At 50.4% G+C, this 18,993-nt stretch overlaps 1 protein-coding gene across 16 annotated transcripts in view; it reads left to right on the forward strand.

Moving 5' to 3' along the window:
* Positions 1-1,733: 1,733 nt before the first annotated feature.
* The window catches only part of ANK1 (ankyrin 1), a 219,115-nt gene continuing 201,855 nt past the window's right edge, over positions 1,734-18,993 (forward strand). For 9 of the 16 annotated variants that reach the window (XM_045055489.1, XM_045055493.1, XM_045055506.1 and 6 more), the window contains exon 1: positions 1,735-2,123. In XM_045055489.1, coding sequence (XP_044911424.1) covers positions 1,998-2,123 — 126 coding nt within the window. In that variant the 5' untranslated portion in view covers positions 1,735-1,997. Of the gene's footprint in view, positions 2,124-18,993 lie in introns of all 16 variants that reach the window. The other 7 variants (XM_045055492.1, XM_045055500.1, XM_045055502.1 and 4 more) reach the window with 2 other exon arrangements.

Consider the following 18,993-nt stretch of genomic DNA (forward strand, 5'->3'; position numbering starts at 1 on the left):
ACCAGTGTCTTTTAACTTTTTTTATGTAGCTACTTGAAAATGACATAGGGGACTTGTGGTTTCCAGTAAGGGGGAATTTGTGGTTCCCAGTAAGCTTCAGTTGGACAATGTTGATGTAGAGTCAGAAAGGAAGAGGGTCCAGAACCCAGTCCCAGGCAAAGAAGATGGTCAGCCAGCCCCTTAATTATTGACCACATCTAGGTGGAGCGGATTGCAGGGGGACTGGGGGCAGATAGGGAAATGGAGGGGGAGTAGGAGGTTGAGGGAGGAAAGGTTCCAGTAAGGGGAAAAAGCATGGAGTCTGGAGAGCAGGTGGGTGATTCAACCACTCCCCAAGTTTGTACCCTATGAGGTGGCTCAGCACAAAGCCGTTTGAGAGACATTTTGCCGTAGTACAGACGAGATTCCTACTTGCCAGGCTCGGCTCTGTGCTTGGTTAAATGTCTGCATCAAGCTCTCAGCTTAGGGCCGAAGGAAGCAGACTATTTCATAATAACTTGACTAATTCTTAAATATTATTTCCCACAAATCCACCTTTATCTTTATGTGGGCAAAAAGGTCCGTCCCACCTGATGGGGAAGGAGCGGCACCAGACCGACCAGGCAGTGGTTTCGAAGTTGGGGTCTTAGTTTTCGCACCCGTCAAGCGACGAGTGGGTAGATGAGCTTAAGGCCCCTCCCCCTCCCGCAGCCTGGGTTTGCGGCTGCGTGACCTAAACAGCTAGGTGTGTGGTTCTTTACAGCTGAACACGGGGAAAGGCGGCGTTGCCGAGTGAGGTTGTGTGTGTGAGAGTGTTGAGAATGGGGGTGAGGGTGGGGGTGGGCGGTGCCCGGTGCAAAAACCTAGTTCCACTCCCGTCAAAAGGAAATTCAAGGGAAAACTGCTCACTTCATCTTGGACACGTTTTCCAGCTATAATTGGGAAATATGCAAATGAAGGGCCCACACGGTCTGAAAGGGGCAAATCGCTATAAGCGAGGGACATGGGGAAACGGGGCTCTCCCCCGGGGAGCCTTGGCACCGCGCGCGCCCTTAAGTGGACACCCTCGGAGGAAAGGCAGCGGAGGCTGGGCGCCGGTGCGTCCCGGCCCCGCCGCGGCCACCGCCCGGGGGCGCCCCGAGGCCCGGCCCCCGCCCCGCCCCCGCCCCACCCCCACCCTTGCCGTGCGGTCGGGGGCTCAGCGACCCAGGGTGCTGTCTCTTCCGCCGCCGCCTCCAGGCGCGCTGGTCTGCGGGGTCTCCTCCGAGCGGGGCCCGCCGCCCGCCGCAGCCTCCCTTAGTCCCCTGGCGCTGCGAGGTGGCCCGCAGCAGTGTCCCCCAAGGCGCCCCAGTAGGTCGGGGTAGAGCGGCCGGCTTTGTTCCCTGAGACCCGACGGCACGGGGGCCCGTGCGTCTGGCGGCCGCGGCGGCGGCACTGCAGTGGTGGAAGCCCCGCCGGCCCGCCCGCCCGGAGCCGGGCGCTCGCAATGCACCAGCTCGGGCGCCGAGCGCGCCGAGCCTCGTCGGGCCGGCCAGGCCCCCTGGCCGAGAGCGTCCCCCGCGCCCTCCTGCGTTAACTGCTGGAGTCCGCCTCCTCCCCGGCCCGCTCGCCGCTCGCCGCAGTACAAGCCGCCTCCCCGCCCCCGCCCCCCGCGCCGCCGCCGCCGCCGCCGCAGGAGAGGGAGGGAGGGACGGAGGGAGGGAGGGAGGGAAGGAGGCGGCGGGGCCGAGCCCAGAGCCCGTCCCGGGCGCTGGTGAGCGAGCTCCGGCCGCGGCGGGAGGCGCCATCCGGGGGCCGCCGGGCAGCCGCGGCGCGCCTCGCCCTCTGATCGTCTCGCAGCTGCCTCCCCCGCCGACCCGGCCGCATCCTTCCCGCGGTGGGGAAAGAAGCTCCCCCCCCCCCCCCCCCACTCCGCGGAACAGAGACTCATTTTTTTTTCCTCCTCGGGAGGGTGTCGCCACCTGGATTGCCAAGTGTGAGGGGTCCGGGAGGCGGGGACCGGAGCACCGTGACCCGCCATGGCTCAAGCGGCTAAACAGCTGAAGAAAATCAAAGACATCGAGGCGCAGGCCCTCCAGGAGCAGAAGGAGAAGGAGGAATCCAACAGGAAGCGGAGGAACCGCTCCCGTGACCGAAAGAAGAAGGTAAGAGGGGGGCGGCGGCGACAGCCCAGCGGCAGAGGCGCCCTGGAGGTGGCCGCTGCGGGAAGGGGCTCGGCAGACCTAAGAACATGGTGGGGGCCCGGGGGCCCGGGCGCCGGCGGAGTTGATGCCGCTCGAGAGTGGAGGGCGCGGGGTGGGAGAGGAGGAGGGAAGAGGCTTCGGTGCGGCGGGGCAGAGGACAGGGCAAGAGGCTGGAAGGGCAGAGCGGGCGGCCAGGAGGCTGAGGGCGCGCAGAAGCCGGCCCTCCCGCCGGCCGCGAAGACCTTTCAGCACCTTGGACAGATGCCGGCAAGCTCGCCGCGCTCTGGGAGGAACTTTTCCGGCCTCCCGGCGGCGGGCGAGGGTGACTGGCTGCTCCGCTCCGTCTCGCCGCCTCTCCTGGTTTTGCAAGGAAGCTGGTGTAGGGAAATGCGGCTCTGGGCTCCGGAGGCTGCCCTGCCCGGCGCCTTCCCCGGTGATCCACACTCTGACAAGGAGAGCTTCGTTCCCAGATCTCTGAACGAGGGGTACTCCAGTCCTTCCTCGACCCTTCTCGAGCCTAGGAAGCGCCTTTCCTAACCCTCTAGGTCCGGCGGCTGAAGGCATGTCCCCGGGGCATTTGGCAACATCTTGTGTTCCGGTCACTCAAGATGAGCGACTGATGGCCAGGAGGGGAAGTTCCTTTGGAAGCCAGACACGGGTGCTGTCCAGCTTGGCCCAAGGGCCTGGTCAGAGAACAGGTCTGCCTTTTGTGAAGGAGTGCCACACAAGATATCTCCATGACCCAGACCCCTTAGGTCAACTGTCCGTGCGTTGAGCACTTCCCTTCTGGGTCTGGGGTCTCCCTACCCCTGACTCAAAGCACCTTTAGAAACACCTTTGGTGAGAAACACCTCTTAGTCTGAAACACCTTTGATTGTGAAGGGAGGGTGCATTTAACTGGGCAGAGGGCTCTGGCCCCCCTGAGAGGTGTTTTAGAGCCCCCCATATAGGAGGCCCAGAGTACACGGATGCAGTTCTGGGAACTGGAAGTAGGGCTGAACTCCAGTGTCAGGAGAGCCATTTTAACCCGAAGGAGTTGATGTGGGGCACAGCCTACAAGCCTCCTCACCAGGGAATGGGGCCCCCAGGGTTCCGGGGGCAGAAGCATTGGTCTTGATTGAGAAGGAAACATATTTTTTTTTCTTTCTTTTTGAAATTGTCTCACTCTGAGAAAGAAGTTTGGAGCCTTGGTTGACAGCAGAGTGTGGAGAACAGACTGCTTGTGGGTCACACTCCGCTTACCAGTTGGTCAGCAAGACGAACATGCAGCCTTTTTCCTAGAGAGGAGACACAGGGCCAGAGATGTTCTTGATTGTAACCAAAGTAACCATCCCACTCTAGGCGTCCCTGCACCCCTTCAAAAGCCAGCCCCTCTTCCCTCAAGGGATTTCCATCGTGTGTGTAAATAGTAGTTTCACAAAGGCACCACCCCTTTAGCAGGACCGAAAAAGAGGCCTTCCCCAAACCTATGGTGAATCAGAGTTTGGGTTGGTGCCACTTGGAGAATCTCAAGTCCTTCTGCTAGGGTCTGAAATACCAGAGCCCATCCTGTGAGTCAGGCAGGGGGAAGTCTGGTTATATCTGACAGTGTTCACCCACTTTCTTGGCATGAATGTAAACTTCTTGTTAGGAAAGCGTGCTCTCTATTTCCACTCCTGCCTATCGCTTTAGGAGCCAAGCCGATCCTCTCCCAAACTGCTCACTCAGTGTTTTTATCTCACTTCTTCCTCTGGAGCTTCTTCCTTGATGCTCCTGATACCTTAACTATTTTTTTTTTTTTGAGCAGTAGTCAAAAAAGAACTCTCCCTTCTTCTCTTCTTTGGTTCCTTTCCATCCTATGAAGCTCCCATCAATATAAGTCTGAATCCCGACTGTATATAATACACTCTCATAAAAGTGGCAAGGTCAATATTCTTTTTACTTCTTTGGTCCTAATCTTCATATTCTTATAAACTTTATGTCCATTTTGAGTGCTAGACGAAAGCATATTTCCCTCCTCCTGAGTTGTGTTGTTTTTACTAGCTGGTTGTAGCATACTGCGTCAGTGAGCATTCAGAAATCTTCCATACAGATATTCATTATTGTATGCAGCACCTTGGATGCTAGGATTGATACAACAATAATAAGGAAATCTTAATTTAATGTGATCGTGATGACATATGCTCTGAGAGCTGGTCTTTTGGGTGAGGATATGGCATGGGGTGAGCTGTGGGGTGCTTCATTTGTATTTTGTAACGATTGTGAGTACTCTGAGCTATTGGTGTGGTCTTGAGAGCCATCTCAGAGAATAGAGTTAAAATTTCTAGCAAAATACAAAATCACAAGAAGGTGGAAGGCCCTCAAGGGAAAGGTGAGGGAGGCAGGGCGATGCAGAAAGAGAGATTTAGAGAAGGCAGAGGAAGCTCCTGCAGGGGCTGGGAAGCAGATGGCCAGGGTTGAAGGTTCATATAAGGTGAAGTCCAACTTAGGCCCAATTTTTACAAATGAGGTGACGCTTTAAGGGAGGGATTCTTAAAACCAAGCAGCTGAGGACTTTACAGTTGGTCACCACACACTGGGGCTGCTGTGGAAATCATCCTTATCATCAGCACCAAAAGAGAACTTCATAAATGCAAGTGAACATTTTATTCCCGTGAACTGGTAATTCCTATGAATATACAGCTGAGCCAGGGGCATTCAGAATTTACTAAAAGGAAAGGTGTTTGTCCAGTGGGTAACCTACTTAGCAGGGACTGACTGAGCAGCACCAAATCCCTCCCCATTTGTAGAAATAATTGTGGTTGTAACTTCAACAGTGGTTGCAGTTTTTACAGTTGATGATATTGTGTGGGAAGGCACTTGCTGAGGGGTGCTGTGCAACGGTGGATGGAGGCTGATGTTGTGACGCACTGACTGACACAGATAGAAACCACCTCGACACAGGGAATTGAGCTAAAACTCTGGAGCTCTAAAAATGCCTGCATTCTTCTGGAGCTTCATTCAGTTTTCTGTTTGTGTCGCACGCATCCTTGTCAGATGCTGGCTGTTGGAGCTGCAGCTTTAAAAAAAAATCCAGAATTTATGACATTTACTGATAAGTCCCCCTGCTTCTGAAGGTTGGGATGGAAATAAATAAATCACAAAGCATGTGTAAAGTAGGCATTTGCATTGAGAATGAAAGGTTTCTAAGGCTGAGGATGCCTTGGGCACAAGAATGTGTGTGCTTTTTATGTTTACCCAGAGCTTGAGGTTAGGGGAGGAGGACAGGGAGGTTGGAGAGAGAGTGAGGCCCAGGATGGGTGAGGAGGAAGAGGGTCAGAATGAAATAAAGGAAGAGAGGATGAAGGGGGCTGGGGAATGGATGCGAAGAGAGGGGGGTGGGCATCTCAGCCCCACCGTAAGGGGTTACACTAATCCTGCTACCTGAATACTTGTGAGTTTGCTGGGATAGTGTTTACTGAGCTCTCTCCTTGTCCCTGGTCTGTCCACCTACTTCATCCTCTGGTTTTGGTAAGGAAAAGATCACACCCTATTATTCCTAGCTGTGTGCCCAGTACCTGACGCACATGGTCGCGCAGTAAATGTGTATGGGATGACTGATGGAACAAGCAGATTAATGCATTTGTCTCTGCTTGCCTTGGTGTTGTCTTGGTCATAGGTATGTGTTCAGGGGAACACTACACTCTTTGACGGTCTTTTGGGGGCATCTGAAGAAAGCCTGCTATTTCTTTCTTTTTTTTTCTAATCATTTGTAAAGCAATAGAGAGTCATAGGCAGGCGGTGGAACGATCTAATTTTTTGGTGCAGTGAATTCTACCACTGAGCATGGAGTTAGTTCCTTGCAGGGTCTTTGCTGCACTAAATGTCAAGTGGTTTTAGCCATTTGGAACAACAGTGGTTTGTACAGGGCCTCGAGAAGCCAAGAAGAAGGGGGCAGAAAAAAACTAAGCAAGCAGAGGAGTGGAAAGTGGCCTTCACCGCTTCACTGTGCAGCAGGGCCTGTCCATCCTTCCAGACTATGCAAGGCTCCCGAAGAGTGCTTGGCCTCCCTAGCACAGCAGGGCAAGCCCTAGCTCCTGGACTGCAGAGGTGTCTTTGTTTGGTCCTGCCATGGGACTTGCAGGGGACACCTGGGGTGACCTGCATGAATCTGAAGTGGTGAGGAAGGTGGGGGAGGGGTGAGCAAGAGTGGGATGAAGGGAAGGAAGATAAGCAGGAAGGTCTTGCCTCCTAATTGTCAGGAGCTTGAATGTAAATTTTTGTTGTTATCTGCAGGTGACTTTATACATTCAATCTGTGATAGAGCGGACAGGATCCAGAGAGACTGGTGTTCATCACATTATCTTGAAACCTAGGTTCTGATGCCACACCATATCGCTAGTCTATGTTGCAGTATGAATTGATATTTGTTTATAAAATTTCTATTTGGCTTTGGAATAGCATAATGATGGTACATTGCACGTTAATTATTAAACGTGCTAGAATATTAGTTGTGAGGCTTGAAAATACACCCCAACTTTGGTAACCCTGCTTTGGCAACTCTTCTTCTTTTAGTACCTCAGGACCCTCAAAAAAATGGAAGTAGCCTTGCCCTTCTAGAGCTCTGGGAGGTGCTGGCAGTGGCTGACGGTGTGGAAACTTTCCCAGCCTGCTCTATGTTCATCTCCAACCCAGCGCTTCCCTCCCTTTGCAAGGGCGATGGCGGCTGGAGCTGTTCCCTGTGTGGTCCTGTCACCCCTCAGCCATGTACTAGACTAGGAGAGCAGGATCTTGTGAGCACAGACACTATACCCTCAGTTATGTCCAGCATTATATGGTTTTCACATCTGTAAAAAAATTTTTTAATGTTTATTTATTAACATTAATGAGAGAGAGAGAGAGAGACAGAGTGTGAGTGGGGGAGGGGCAGAGAGAGAGGGAGACAGAATCAGAAGCAGGCTCCAGGCGCTGAGCTGTCAGCACAGAGCCTGATGTGGGGCTTGAACCCACGGACTGCAAGATCATGACCTGAGCCGAAGTCGGTTGCTTAAACGACTGAGCCACCCAGGTGCCCCTATGTTTTGCATGTCTTTTGCTCCTCACAGCCACTGCTCAAAGCAGGGGGGGCAGCAGACGAAATTCAGAGCCTGAACACAAATGGCTTCCCTGTGAAGGGGACCATGAGTTGGCCCGTGCGACCTGTCTCTCCTCTTGTTCACCCTAGCAAACTGCTTGCTCACTACTTCTGCTTGTCTCCTCTCAGTATGGCTTTTTCTTAAACTCAGTCCAAGGTTTCTTCCCTTTCCTTCCAATAAAAATGAATAGGCGTTAGCGAATGGTCACTATGTGCCAGGCACTTTGCATGTATGTTAACTCATCTCCGTGCTTTGCCTCCGTAATGCCTTTGTACAGGTGTGCCTCTCATGCATTTCTTCCTCCTTCAATGTCAAAGCCCATCACTGCATTCTTCAAGAAACCCTTCCTGAATGCCCCCTCCTCACCTCACCTCCATTAGTCTTTCTCTACCTTAAGTCGGCCTTTGTTCTGGGGTGTGTGTGTGTGTGTGTGTGTGTGCGTGCGCGTGTGTATGGCATGCATTCTTGTTTTAGCCTTTCAACTAAACTGTAAGCTCCTTGAAGCCAAAGCCTGAGTCTTTGGACATAACCATCCAATAAATATTTATGGCTTGAATTGATTCAGAAGCTACATTGAACTGGTCCAGATATTGTTTCTTGGTCTTTCTATTTGATTTTGGAAGAGTTGGCCCTGTAGAATTGGAACAAAGTAAGTCTATTTTTTCCCTGAATTATTCTGACTAAAGCAAAGTCATCAATGTTTGGTTTTTGAAAAAGGCAAATAAGCTTTGCTTGGCTCCGTATCTCCATCTCTGTTCCCGAAAACAGCTCAAAAGCCTCCCTCTGACAGAGTGCTAGGCTAGGAGTCAGATGCCTGGATCACACTTTCAGCTACACGTGCATGAATAAGCCTCTGAATTTCTCTGTGCCTCAGTTTGCTCATCTGTAAAATAGGGATGAGAATCGTGTGAGTGAGCTTTGTGAACTTTAAAACTCCCGTAATATTTAAAGGGTTATAGTTAATAACGTAATGATTATTAATTAAATTATTCTTTCTAATGCATCCAATGCCACAGCTTGCCTGGCCTTCCTGTGGTGGTGTGAAAGTTGGTGTGTGCCTGGGAAGGCCAGCACATTATTATTTCAGTGCTGGTACGTGAGAAAAGGGTGCTTTAAATCATATCTTCATTTCATTTTCAGGAAAGGAATGAATTTCCTATTTTGACAAGATTTATTATTGCAGACTTAGTTATCTCCATGGGTCCAGCCTCAAATTTTGAGATGGGCTTTATTAAAGTCCCACATGGCCATGGTAGCTGTATATCAAAAGGGGGAACATAAAAGTGGTTCCTAAATTTTCTGGGAATACCATCACTGATAGGGCCATAGCCGATAAATCTGGGGTGTGGAATATCACAGATAATGGAACACATGGTGTTACCGGCAGGCCAGACTCCTCCGGAGGGACTCTGCATCTTAGGAGCAGAACACATCCACCAAGAAAGGAGAATTTGCATTATGGCCATTCAAAGCTAAAGCAAAGATGATTTAATGGCCAGCCAATTAAACACACACACACACACACACACACACACACACACACACACATAAACTTTTTTTTCATTTGCTTAAATGTGACCAGAGGCTTCCCTTCAAAGAACATTTCTCTGTGTCTTTGCTAAGGTGATAATACATTTTCTGTTTCAGTTCGTACATTTTTGTCCATTTCAGAGCATCATTGACACTGATACTGCAACGCAAGCTGCTTTGTTTATCAAAGGAGGGGTCTGTATTCATTGAGAGCCTACACACCCTACAGGCGTTATCTCACTGGAGCCTTGCAGAGCGGGGCTCAGACCCCAGCCTGGCTTCAGAGCTTATTCACAGACCTCGGCACTACACTGCCTTTTTAGGTATTTGATGTACCCTCCGGATATTCAATTTGAGGCGGTGTGAGGCACTGAGAGGGGAGGCAGAGCTGATGATATTCCCCCTGCCTTCACAGGAAGGACTTGCAAATTAGTGGGAAAGCTGCCAGAGGAGGAAGTTAGCCCAGGCAGAATGGAGGCAGGTGATTTGGGCTTAGGACGGAAGTGCTGGCAGCCAGATTCCAGTTGGAACATGTGTGTCCGGAGGCCCCTCTGTAGGTCTCAGGAGCAGCACGTGTGATGGTAAGGAGTCTGCCCAGGCATTTGGATTAAGACAACAGGCCAAATAAAAGAGTGGATGAAAATCGAATCCTGGGGATTACCTGCTCTATTTCTGGCTCTTCTGCCTCACAAAATGGTTATTTGCCCTTTATTTTCTATTTTGGAGATTTCTCTACCTATCATATAATCAGCATCTTCTCTGTATCATGGCCTAATAATGTGTAGCTACAGAGTGCCCATATTTATGCCATTATCGTCTATTCTTTTCTTCCTATCTGGGACTTTTGCTAGTTATGTGGAGGAATCCCTGGACCTCTGGGGCCCTGGGCCTTCACATAAAGTGCTTGCCAGCAACTGGACTTGGTGTTAGGGGTGTGAGGCACAGTGGGGACAGGAGGTGAGCATGGCTTGGCTCTTGCCTGGAGTTCTCCCATCCACCCATCGCCAGGATGCCCATGGTTTCATTTGCTGCCCTGAAGAAGTCAAGTGGGTTAAGTAAGGCCCAGGGAGCAGAATGCAGTCAGGAAGAAGAGAGGCACAGGAGGTTAGAAGGCACCGAATGTCATTAAAGTAGCACTGGGAGAGGTGAGGGTGGTGCAAGAGGAAGCAATACAGGAAAAAGAAAGACGCTCCTAAAATCAGTTCTGAGATTGAAAGGACAGCCCCCAAACACTCAAGATGAGACCCACAGGAAAAGAGAGAAGAGATCGTGGGTCCAGTGACCCCTCAACTTTGCTAGTATCAGAACCAGCTAGGGGAGAGGCCTTCTTACACGCAGCTCCACCTGCAGAGTCTGACACTGGATGTGGGCGGGGCCAGGCACTTGTGGCCAGCGAGCTCCCCTCAGACAATGCTGGATGCTCATGCTCGAGTGGAGCAGACCCAGAGAGCCTTCATTCTGGTAGAGCCATAGGCTTACCTCTCCACAGCACTGACCACATGCTCAAGTCAACCCTTTACTTGCCCAGTTCCTTTGGGGAATTAGATACAGAATAAAATAATAAGTCAGTTCAAATCCTCCACTCCTTGCTTCTTTCCTTCGTCTCCTGGTTTGATCTTCCCTTAGTCTTGTCACAAACCATCATCTTGTTTCTGTAGCTCTCCTAGAACAAAGGGTCTCCGGTGTGCTTTTGGCAAGCTTCACCTGAGCGGGGGCTTGCAGGTGCCTGGTCCCACCCCACACCCACATCTGTCTCCAGTTCCCCATAAGAAGCAGGCAGGTAGAAGGTAGGCTTTAGCACTGTGCCCAGTCCGATGGGAGAAGTAAGCCTGGCCAGGGCCAGAGATGGGCTCGGGAAGAGGCCTGGGAGGCTTCCAGGGGTAGAGGCTGGGTCTTCAGTGGGGCAGGACATTCAGGTGAGATGATAGCAAGTGTGGAAGGTGAGCAAGAGAGTCTGGAGGGGGAGGTGGTCTGGGGACTGTGGGCCCAATAGCAGAAGCAGAGAAAGCAGCATGAGGGAGCCTTGGAAGAGGCTGCAGAGAAAAACTGAGGCAGGGCCCCAGGGTGTCCAAAGGGCAGAGGAGACCCTGAGGGGCTCCAGGCAGAAGTCCGAAAGGCTCCTGTGCCTTCACACAGAAACTCTGTGACATGCTGAGGTATAATTGAGCTGAAGGACAGGCCGGTTGGAGCTGGGGCAGCTCTTAGGGATGGAGAACATGTGGCAAGTGAGCTATTTGAGTGGTGGAGAAAGTTGGCCTTTGTGAGTAATAGAGTGGGTGCGAATACATAGTCAAGGATGATCTGTAGTAGGTTTCCTTTGACATATGTTAACGTATTTGCATATGTGTGTGATTAAATGTCCACGAGACCTCATTTCTGACTTGATGTTGGGGTAGTCAGTTGGTGATGCCTTTCACTGAGCTAGGAAAGAGGAGGGGAACAGGTTAGGAGGGAAATGATGGTCCTTCTGGGGACCTATCTTGCTTCCTGGAGCTCTCGGTTGATAGAAGGAGAGAGCTCACAGAAAAGGTTCTTAAATATCAGGGAGTCTGTCAGGCTGGTGGTGGAAAAGAGAGGTGTCAGTTCCAATCTGCGCTCTCCAGCAAGGCCCTGGAGTGCAGATCTTCTGAGTGATTTCTTTAACCAGGGCACATGCATGTGACAAAGCCTACTGGCCATGTAAAACTAAGAGATCTGACTGTGGGTACTAATGGGGGTGGGGTAGGGGGGAAAAGCAAGTCCCAGAGGTTGGGGCGGGCTGTAGGGAGGCAGCACTAACGTACTTTTCTACAAAGGACTTGAGCACCATCACCTATATAGCAAAATGCTAGGCATTCACTAAAAAATGATGCTTAAAAAGAATTTGTTTTTAAGAATATGTTTCTAATGAAGAAAGTGGGAATAGGTTTAAGATGTAACGTAATTAAAAATGCAATGTAATGAAATTAAAAGAAAAGACAGAGAATGCCCTGCTTGTCAGAAAGGGTAGCCGGCCTTCTCTGCCCATGTGTCTGGGATTTATAGATGACGTCACACTCCCAATGAAGAATTCCAAGGTGATGTGGACTAGAGCCAAGTAGGTAACAGAATGTACTGGCTCAAAATGGAGCTGGAGCGTGGTCCCAAAAGTCTGGGCAGTTGGGTCTTGGCATGTGAAGCCATCCATTGTAAACCAACTTGAAAATGTGTGTGTGTTGGGTCTAATCCTCCATTTTGCAGCCAGAGCGATCTTCCAAAAATGCAAATCAGATTTCGACACTCCTCCTTTAAGTCCTTCAGTGGCTTCCTAATTGCCCTTAGCATAAAGTCCAGGCTCATTACTCTGGGCTCCCTAGACTCCCTCCCCCCTCCATCTAGCCCATCACTGCTTTTTTCATTTCATCTCTTTTTTTTCTACATGCTGCACTCTGCTGGACTCTGAGCTTCTTCTAGGACTTTGGATATGTGTGCTTTCTCTGCCTTTAGATCTTGCCATCTGTTGAGTCTTCTTTCTTTAAGTAAGTTCTGCACCCAATGTGGGGCTTGAACTCCTGACCCCAAGATCAAGAATCACATGCTCTGCCTACTGAGCCAGCCAGATGCCCCTGTCTGCTGAGTGATTTGCCCCACACACTAATGCTAGCTCCTCTGTTAGAATTCAGTGTGAGAATTGCCTCCCTAGCCCTAGATGAGGTTAGGCTACCCTGCCGGGTAGTACTCCAGTATGCTCATGTGCAGGGTGACCAGAAGATGAAAAGGACTTCAGTGCATGTCAGGAAGTCATGTTTGATGGTGATATTGAAGCAGTGATGAAGACATGTGAGCTTTGGAATGAGATGGATTCTGAAGGTCCTATGTTGGTGTTCTGGCTCAGACGTGGACTGGCTAGGTGACTTTGGGCAAGTTGCTCAGTTACACTCCTTGAGTCTCACTTTTGCCATGTATAAGGTGGAGAAAATAATACGTACCACTAAACCATGCAGGGTTTATTGGGAGGATTGAATGAGTTAATATATATAAAGCACCCTGGGATATAGAAAGGACTCAATAATAAATGCCTGCTCCAAAGTCTGGTCCCACTTAGCAAAACTCTCACCTTGTATATAAATATGGTGAGTTCCTTTCCAGAGATGGCCGTCAAGATTACATCCCAGTGTTGGTAGTACTCATCTAGTATTGCTGCTGATTTCTTAAATGAATTAGGAAAGACTGTGGAGAAATGTGAAACTGATCTAAAAACTCCAATTAAAGCGAAGAAGAATCAGAAACAGCTCAAGTCAGAAAGGCTTCAAAGTCTGCAATGTCCGTAGAATTGTATTGAACTGATGGATGTGCTAGATCCTCCTGTGGCACATATTTTTGGCAAATTCACTTGAATGCCATTTGAAAGAGCAGCTTGGGTCTCTGCCACTCTGGAAACCAGCACGCTGCCCTGTTGGTCTTCAGTTCAGTGGTGCTGGTGGGCAGGGCAGGCCCCTTGCTCAGCTACCCCTGCCTTGGGGTGCCATGGGTGGGGCCAGCCCATGACAGATTCAGTCCCTGAGTCTTCTCTGCTTCGGGACAGCTGGAAGGGACCCAGTCCTATCTACTGACATTGAACAGTGTCTTTGGCACCAAGATGCTATGGCAGGGCTCTTGGGCAGGTGTGTTTCACTATCCTCTTTAGGTAGAACAAATCAAAGTCAAAGTTTGTCTTCTAACATCATCTTCTTGCTTGTCACCTGTGCCTTAGCCTTTGACCTTGTTCTTGAGCAGACCTGCATTTGAGGGACGTCCGGTCTACAAGCCACGTGGATGAGTCTTAGCACTTTAACCCCACATCAGTATCACCTCCGCACACGACAGAACTTAAAAAGGCAGCTGGAAAAAACGTTATGATTCTGTACTAAGGTAAAGCTATACCATCATTAGATTCTTCAGGAAGAACTTTTAAGGATGTTACCCATGAATCCTCCTTTCTCTGCCCTGTCTGTATCTCCACTGCTCTTGAGCACTTATCATTCCTACAATAACCTCCTCTAGTCTTGCCTTTCCGGTCTGGTCTTGACCTTAGAGCAAGAGTCATGCTTTTACAAAGACCATTTGCTAGCCGACACTCCCCTTCATGAGGACCTTTCAGTTACTTCCTGTTGCCATTAGGGTAAAGTCAAACTCTCTCCCACAGCTCCTGAAGCCATTCTTGATCTGCCTGCCACTGGGTCTTATCCCTCATCGCCTCCCAAGCTGCGCTCCTGGGGCTGGTGGTGCCTCTGCACCTTCACACGCCCTTCCCTCTCTGGAGGTCAGCCTACTCCCTACTCTACCTCAAGGGTCAGCTTCTCTTCCTGCGGGCAGCTCTCCTGAATCTGGGTCAGAGTTGCTATGGAAGGCGTGCCAGCCCTGAAAGGAGGCTGCTGAGGTGGTGGCCAGGATCCCTTCCCATTCAGCCACGATGTGTGGGTCCAGGGAGTTTCGCAAGCCTTTTAAAACTATTGACACTTTCAACTAAATCCTAGGACAACATGGGATTATGGACCCAGGCAGGAAATGAAACTGAATCATCACTTTGCATTTCTCAATTAATGGAGCCTCTCCTTCCTTCCATACCAGGCCTCTGATTTGGGAGCATTAACTATGTGTGGCTGTGGATGGAAAGAAGAGACCCTGGAGTTAAGAGAGCTGAATTCTACTTCTTTCCACTTTCTTATGTAGCTTTAGATGCCTCTTTGGGTCTCAGTTTCCCTTCCTCTAAAATAAGGGAAATGGGGTGCCTGCCTGGGTGGCTCAGTCAGTTGGGCATCCGACTTTGGCTCAGGTCATGGTCTCACGGCTCAGCCTGTGAGTTCACCCCTGCATCAGGCTCTCTGCTGTCAGCACAGAGCTGGCTTTGGATTCTTTGTCCAACTCCCCCCCCTCCCCCTCCCCAACCCTCTGTGCCCTCCCCTGCTCATGCATTCTCTCTCTCTCTAAATAAACATAATACAGTACAATACAATACAATACAATACAATACAATACAATACAATACAATAAGATGATTGATATAGAGATCTTCTAAAACTCTTCAGGGGGTATCTGCGATTCAGAGATTATGTGAATTTATGAGACCACAAGGCAAAATGGTTCCTAGATGCCTGCTGGCCTACCCTGGCCTAAGGTGTCCTGGCAGAGAAATCTGGCTGGAGGAGGCTGTCTTGTGTTGTGGTCCAGCTCTAATGGATACCAGACTGCAGGGCGTAGGAATGTTAGCAAAAGTGTGAAAGACCACTCAGCATAGGGTTCTGGTTCTCCTGGTTGATACTTGTCCCTTCCAGTCTATTATTTCTGACACTATTGTGGGCAGGTCAAGGAGAGAAGGGTGTGCTGATAAAGTGTGAGAGCCACTTGGGCTGTTGGAAGGTCGCCATGCTCAAGGTTAGCAGATCTGGTCCTTTGGGTGTATGTTTTTGGAGAGCCTATATAATCAGATTCCCCTGTGACTCTATAAACCTCACCCTGAGGCCAGTAAGGTAACTTCTTCTATGTTTGCAACAAAGAGTAACCTCTGAGAGAGCAGAGAGTACCTACCGCAGGTGAACAGAGAATTCAGGAGGCAGAGAGCCTTCTATTTTCAGTGCAAGGTGACTGGATCTGTCACACACCGAGTTGTTCTCAAGGTCATGCGCGAAGTGAGCCTCCTCCTCCCGTGGAGCTTGGAGGAGCCCAGGAGGCCCTGACTCCAATGGGGGAGGGGCTCTAGGAGCCTTGCTGCCTGTGTTTTCCTGGAAAGCAGACTCAGGCAAACCCATGGTCCGAAGAACAGGCAGTTCGCTGTTGGATACACCATGTGGTTTGCCAGACAATCATGGCTTTTTAGAGACTCCCTTTTAGAGATGAATTGCACATTTTTGGAAAATCCCAGCTTCATCACTGACTGAGTTTCCAAGGAGTCAGTATTATCAGGAGGGGTCAGTACTCCAGTTCAGCCCTAACTGAAGTCCTTTTTCGATTTCAGGTTGTGCCCCAGTGGCCCTGTCCTTCTCTGGAATGCAGGGCTCACGGGTTTTAATGGAAGCCCCCAGTACTGAAAACCTGTCACATTTTCTTCAGTGTCTGCTCGGCGGGGGCTGGGGACAGGCAGGAGAGGACTGTCTCCGGAAGGCGATGTCCAGTCCAGGCTATTGTTGAGCTAGAACCTTCTGCAGAGGTCGCATCTTTTGGGAGATGAGCCCCTCAATATTCAGGCCTCTGAGAGCCCTGGGAGCAGGGGAGCCAGTGCCTTGGGGACAGCGGCCGTTAGTACTCAGAGCATCCAGCACATTATTTCACTTGTGGAGAAGCAGGTAGCAGTTCTCCCATTTCACACAGGAGCAAAGAGAGGCTAAGGAAGATTACGTGTGTCACACAGTGCTAGTAGGTGCTGAGGCTGGGGCTGAAAGTCCTGGTTTTCCCTAATAAGCAGGCGGTAGCAGATGTGGGGGCGTGTGGATCGAGTCATGTCATTTTCTGTTTTTTTCCGTCTATCCATTGCCTGCCCAGCTACCAGTAGGAAAACAGTGAGGCCCAGCCATTGGTGGCTGGTGTTCGTCTGCTGAAGGAGAGAAGGGAAGGCAAGGGACCCCTCTGACCGGCCGCTCCTTACTCTTGTTCTGAGTGGAAATGGCCCCACAAGTAAAGGCAGCACAACAAGAACATGCAGAGATTGGATGTGCACTTTGGCACTGTGGGCCGAGGGGCTGCATTATTCAAGACCCACTGGATGCCCCTGCCAGGAGGAAGCTGCAGGGAGCCACCTTTGGGAGCAAAAGCCTGAGCCCTCTCTGGGCCTGGTGGAAGGAGAGGTGCCCCGGATAGATTATTCCAAACTGGTCCTCGTCCCACTGGCCTACTTAGCGTGCTTTGGTGCCGCGTGCTGCTCTGGGTGTGTTCAGGGCCTGATGCGCCGGCAGCCACGGTCTGGTGGGAACACCTGGTTTGTTCTGTGCATCTCCGGCCTTCGAGACACATTCGTCAATTCAACCTGCTCATTCTACAGATGGGACTTGAGGCCTGGCTGTGTGGAGTTACCTCCTCAAGGTGCATGGCTGAGCAGGGCCTAAGCCTGAGCCTTCTGAGTACTATTTGGATGCACGGTCTCGTTGCTCTTGAGTTAGCAAGTCTGCCTGTCTGTCTGTCTATCTAGGTATCTAGATACCTAGGTATCTATCTATCTATCTATCTATCTATCTATCTATCAGTGACTCCTCTACCTTAGTTACCTACTGTTTCACTGCTTCTTTCTTGAGGAAAGAGAGAATAAGTAAAGCTCCTTTGCAGGTACACTGAGCTCTTGATACTTGGCCTAAGCCTATCTTTTCAGCTTTATCTTTTCCCCTCCTTCTCCTCCTGTAAATAATGTGTGGGTCATTTCCTACATGCTGTCACGGCCCCCTCAGGCCTTGTTCATACTGGCGATGCTGAACACAAAGTCTGAGACTCCTCTCTGCCTGGCTACAAAATGAACTCCTATTGATCTTTCAAACCCAGAAGAAATGTCACCCCTTCCAGGAAGCCTTCTCTGATTTTACTGAGCAGAAATACCTCCTTTGTGTCCTGTTAGCACACTAATCTCAGTGTAACAGCCACTGGTGGCTGAAGTTAACTAATTGTTTTGTTTGTTAAAATCAGTGGCGGGCAAAATTTTACTGTAAAAGACCAGAGAGTAAATATTTTTTGGTCTCTCTTGCATGTATTCACCTCTGCCACTGTGGCACAGAAGCAGCCATAGCACGAACACATCAATGGACAAGCAATGGCTATATTCCAATAAAACTTGATTTATGGACACTGAAATTTGAATGTCATTTTATTTCCACAAGTCACAAAATACCATTCTTTCTCTCTCCCCCACCACTTAAAAATGTAAAAATCATTCTCAGCGTGTGGGGCTGTACACAAACTGGCAGCAGGCTGGACTGCCCGTTGGGTACAGCTTGCCCACCCCTGGGCTAAATGCTTGTTTTCCTTGTGAGACTGTGCACAGAGTTGTAGCTCGGTCGTCTCTGCCTCCCCAGAACCTATTGGTTGAATGAATGAATCTGGTGACGTACAGGAAACACACAGGATAACAATCCTTAACTTCTCTGACAACTCCTTGAGGGAGGGAGGCCAGTCAGGCATTACCCCTCCTATTTTACAGGCAGGACCACTGAGACTGTGGGACCCAGTGCACTGGGAGAGTCCCAGGGCTTCTGCTAACCGCTCCCGCAGGGGCATCCCTGTGTCTTTGGTCCTGGTGGGGAGGGGCTGCCTTGACTGCTGAGCCCTGCCTGTTTGCCGAGGGAAGGAAGCCTGAGGAGCTGGGCCAGCAGGATGCTCAGCTGCTGGGTGCAACAGAAACCAACCCGGGAGCGCGTCTTTCGGCTGTGAAAATAGAAACAATCTGGTGCCTGCCTGGGTAAGAGGCCGGTGTCAGAATGCTCTGGTTTCCTTCCTGCATCTCTCTGGCATTGCGCTCCTGGATGAGAGGCAGCAGTGTCTGTTCTGGTGAGGGGGAATTGTTACGCATAGCTAAAATTAGATGTTTTGTTTGAATTATGTTAATTTGACTTAATTGCTGGGGAATGTCAATGTTCTTCAGAAAGCCAAGTGCTCTGCCGGTCTTGGTGAATACTCCTTATGCTCCTGAAGTGTCTCACCATCCCCTGCGCCTCCACCTATGGTTGCTCACGGCGGCAGACCCGGGAGGGCAGCAGCCCCAGAGGACGCGATCCCCTGGACAAGGAGGCTGAGGCTCGGGGTGATGAAGTTCCATTCCCCAGGTCACACCAGGTCACATGCAGGTCTGACTTCTAGGTGGCTTCCATTCTGCTAGTGCTATAGCTTAAAAACTTTGTACACCCCCTCCCCCGCCGTATTTTTGAGGCTGGCTTCTTCCTGCGCAGGTAAGTAGTGCGCAGGAGGGCCCTATGCTTGCTTTAATGCCCTGCTGTGGCCATTTTGAAATGGCTCACTTTTTAACCTCACTTTCACTTTGCAGTGGGCTCTGCAAATTCCGTAGCCAGTCCTGGCCATAAGTTTGTCTTCAAGGGCTAGCACTTGTATTTGTCTATCTAATTAACCTTGGGTGTGATTTCATCTGGGCCGTGGCAGCTGGGATATCCGGATGTGCTTTTATTTTTTTTTCTTTTTACGTTTATTTGTTTTGAGAGAGAGAGAGAGGGCATGCACACGCATGTGTATGGGTGGAGGAGGCGCAGAGAGAGACAGAGAGAGGGAGAGAGAGAATCACA

Source organism: Felis catus, chromosome B1 (genome assembly GCF_018350175.1).
Source record: "Felis catus isolate Fca126 chromosome B1, F.catus_Fca126_mat1.0, whole genome shotgun sequence".
Classification (NCBI taxonomy): domain Eukaryota; kingdom Metazoa; phylum Chordata; class Mammalia; order Carnivora; family Felidae; genus Felis; species Felis catus.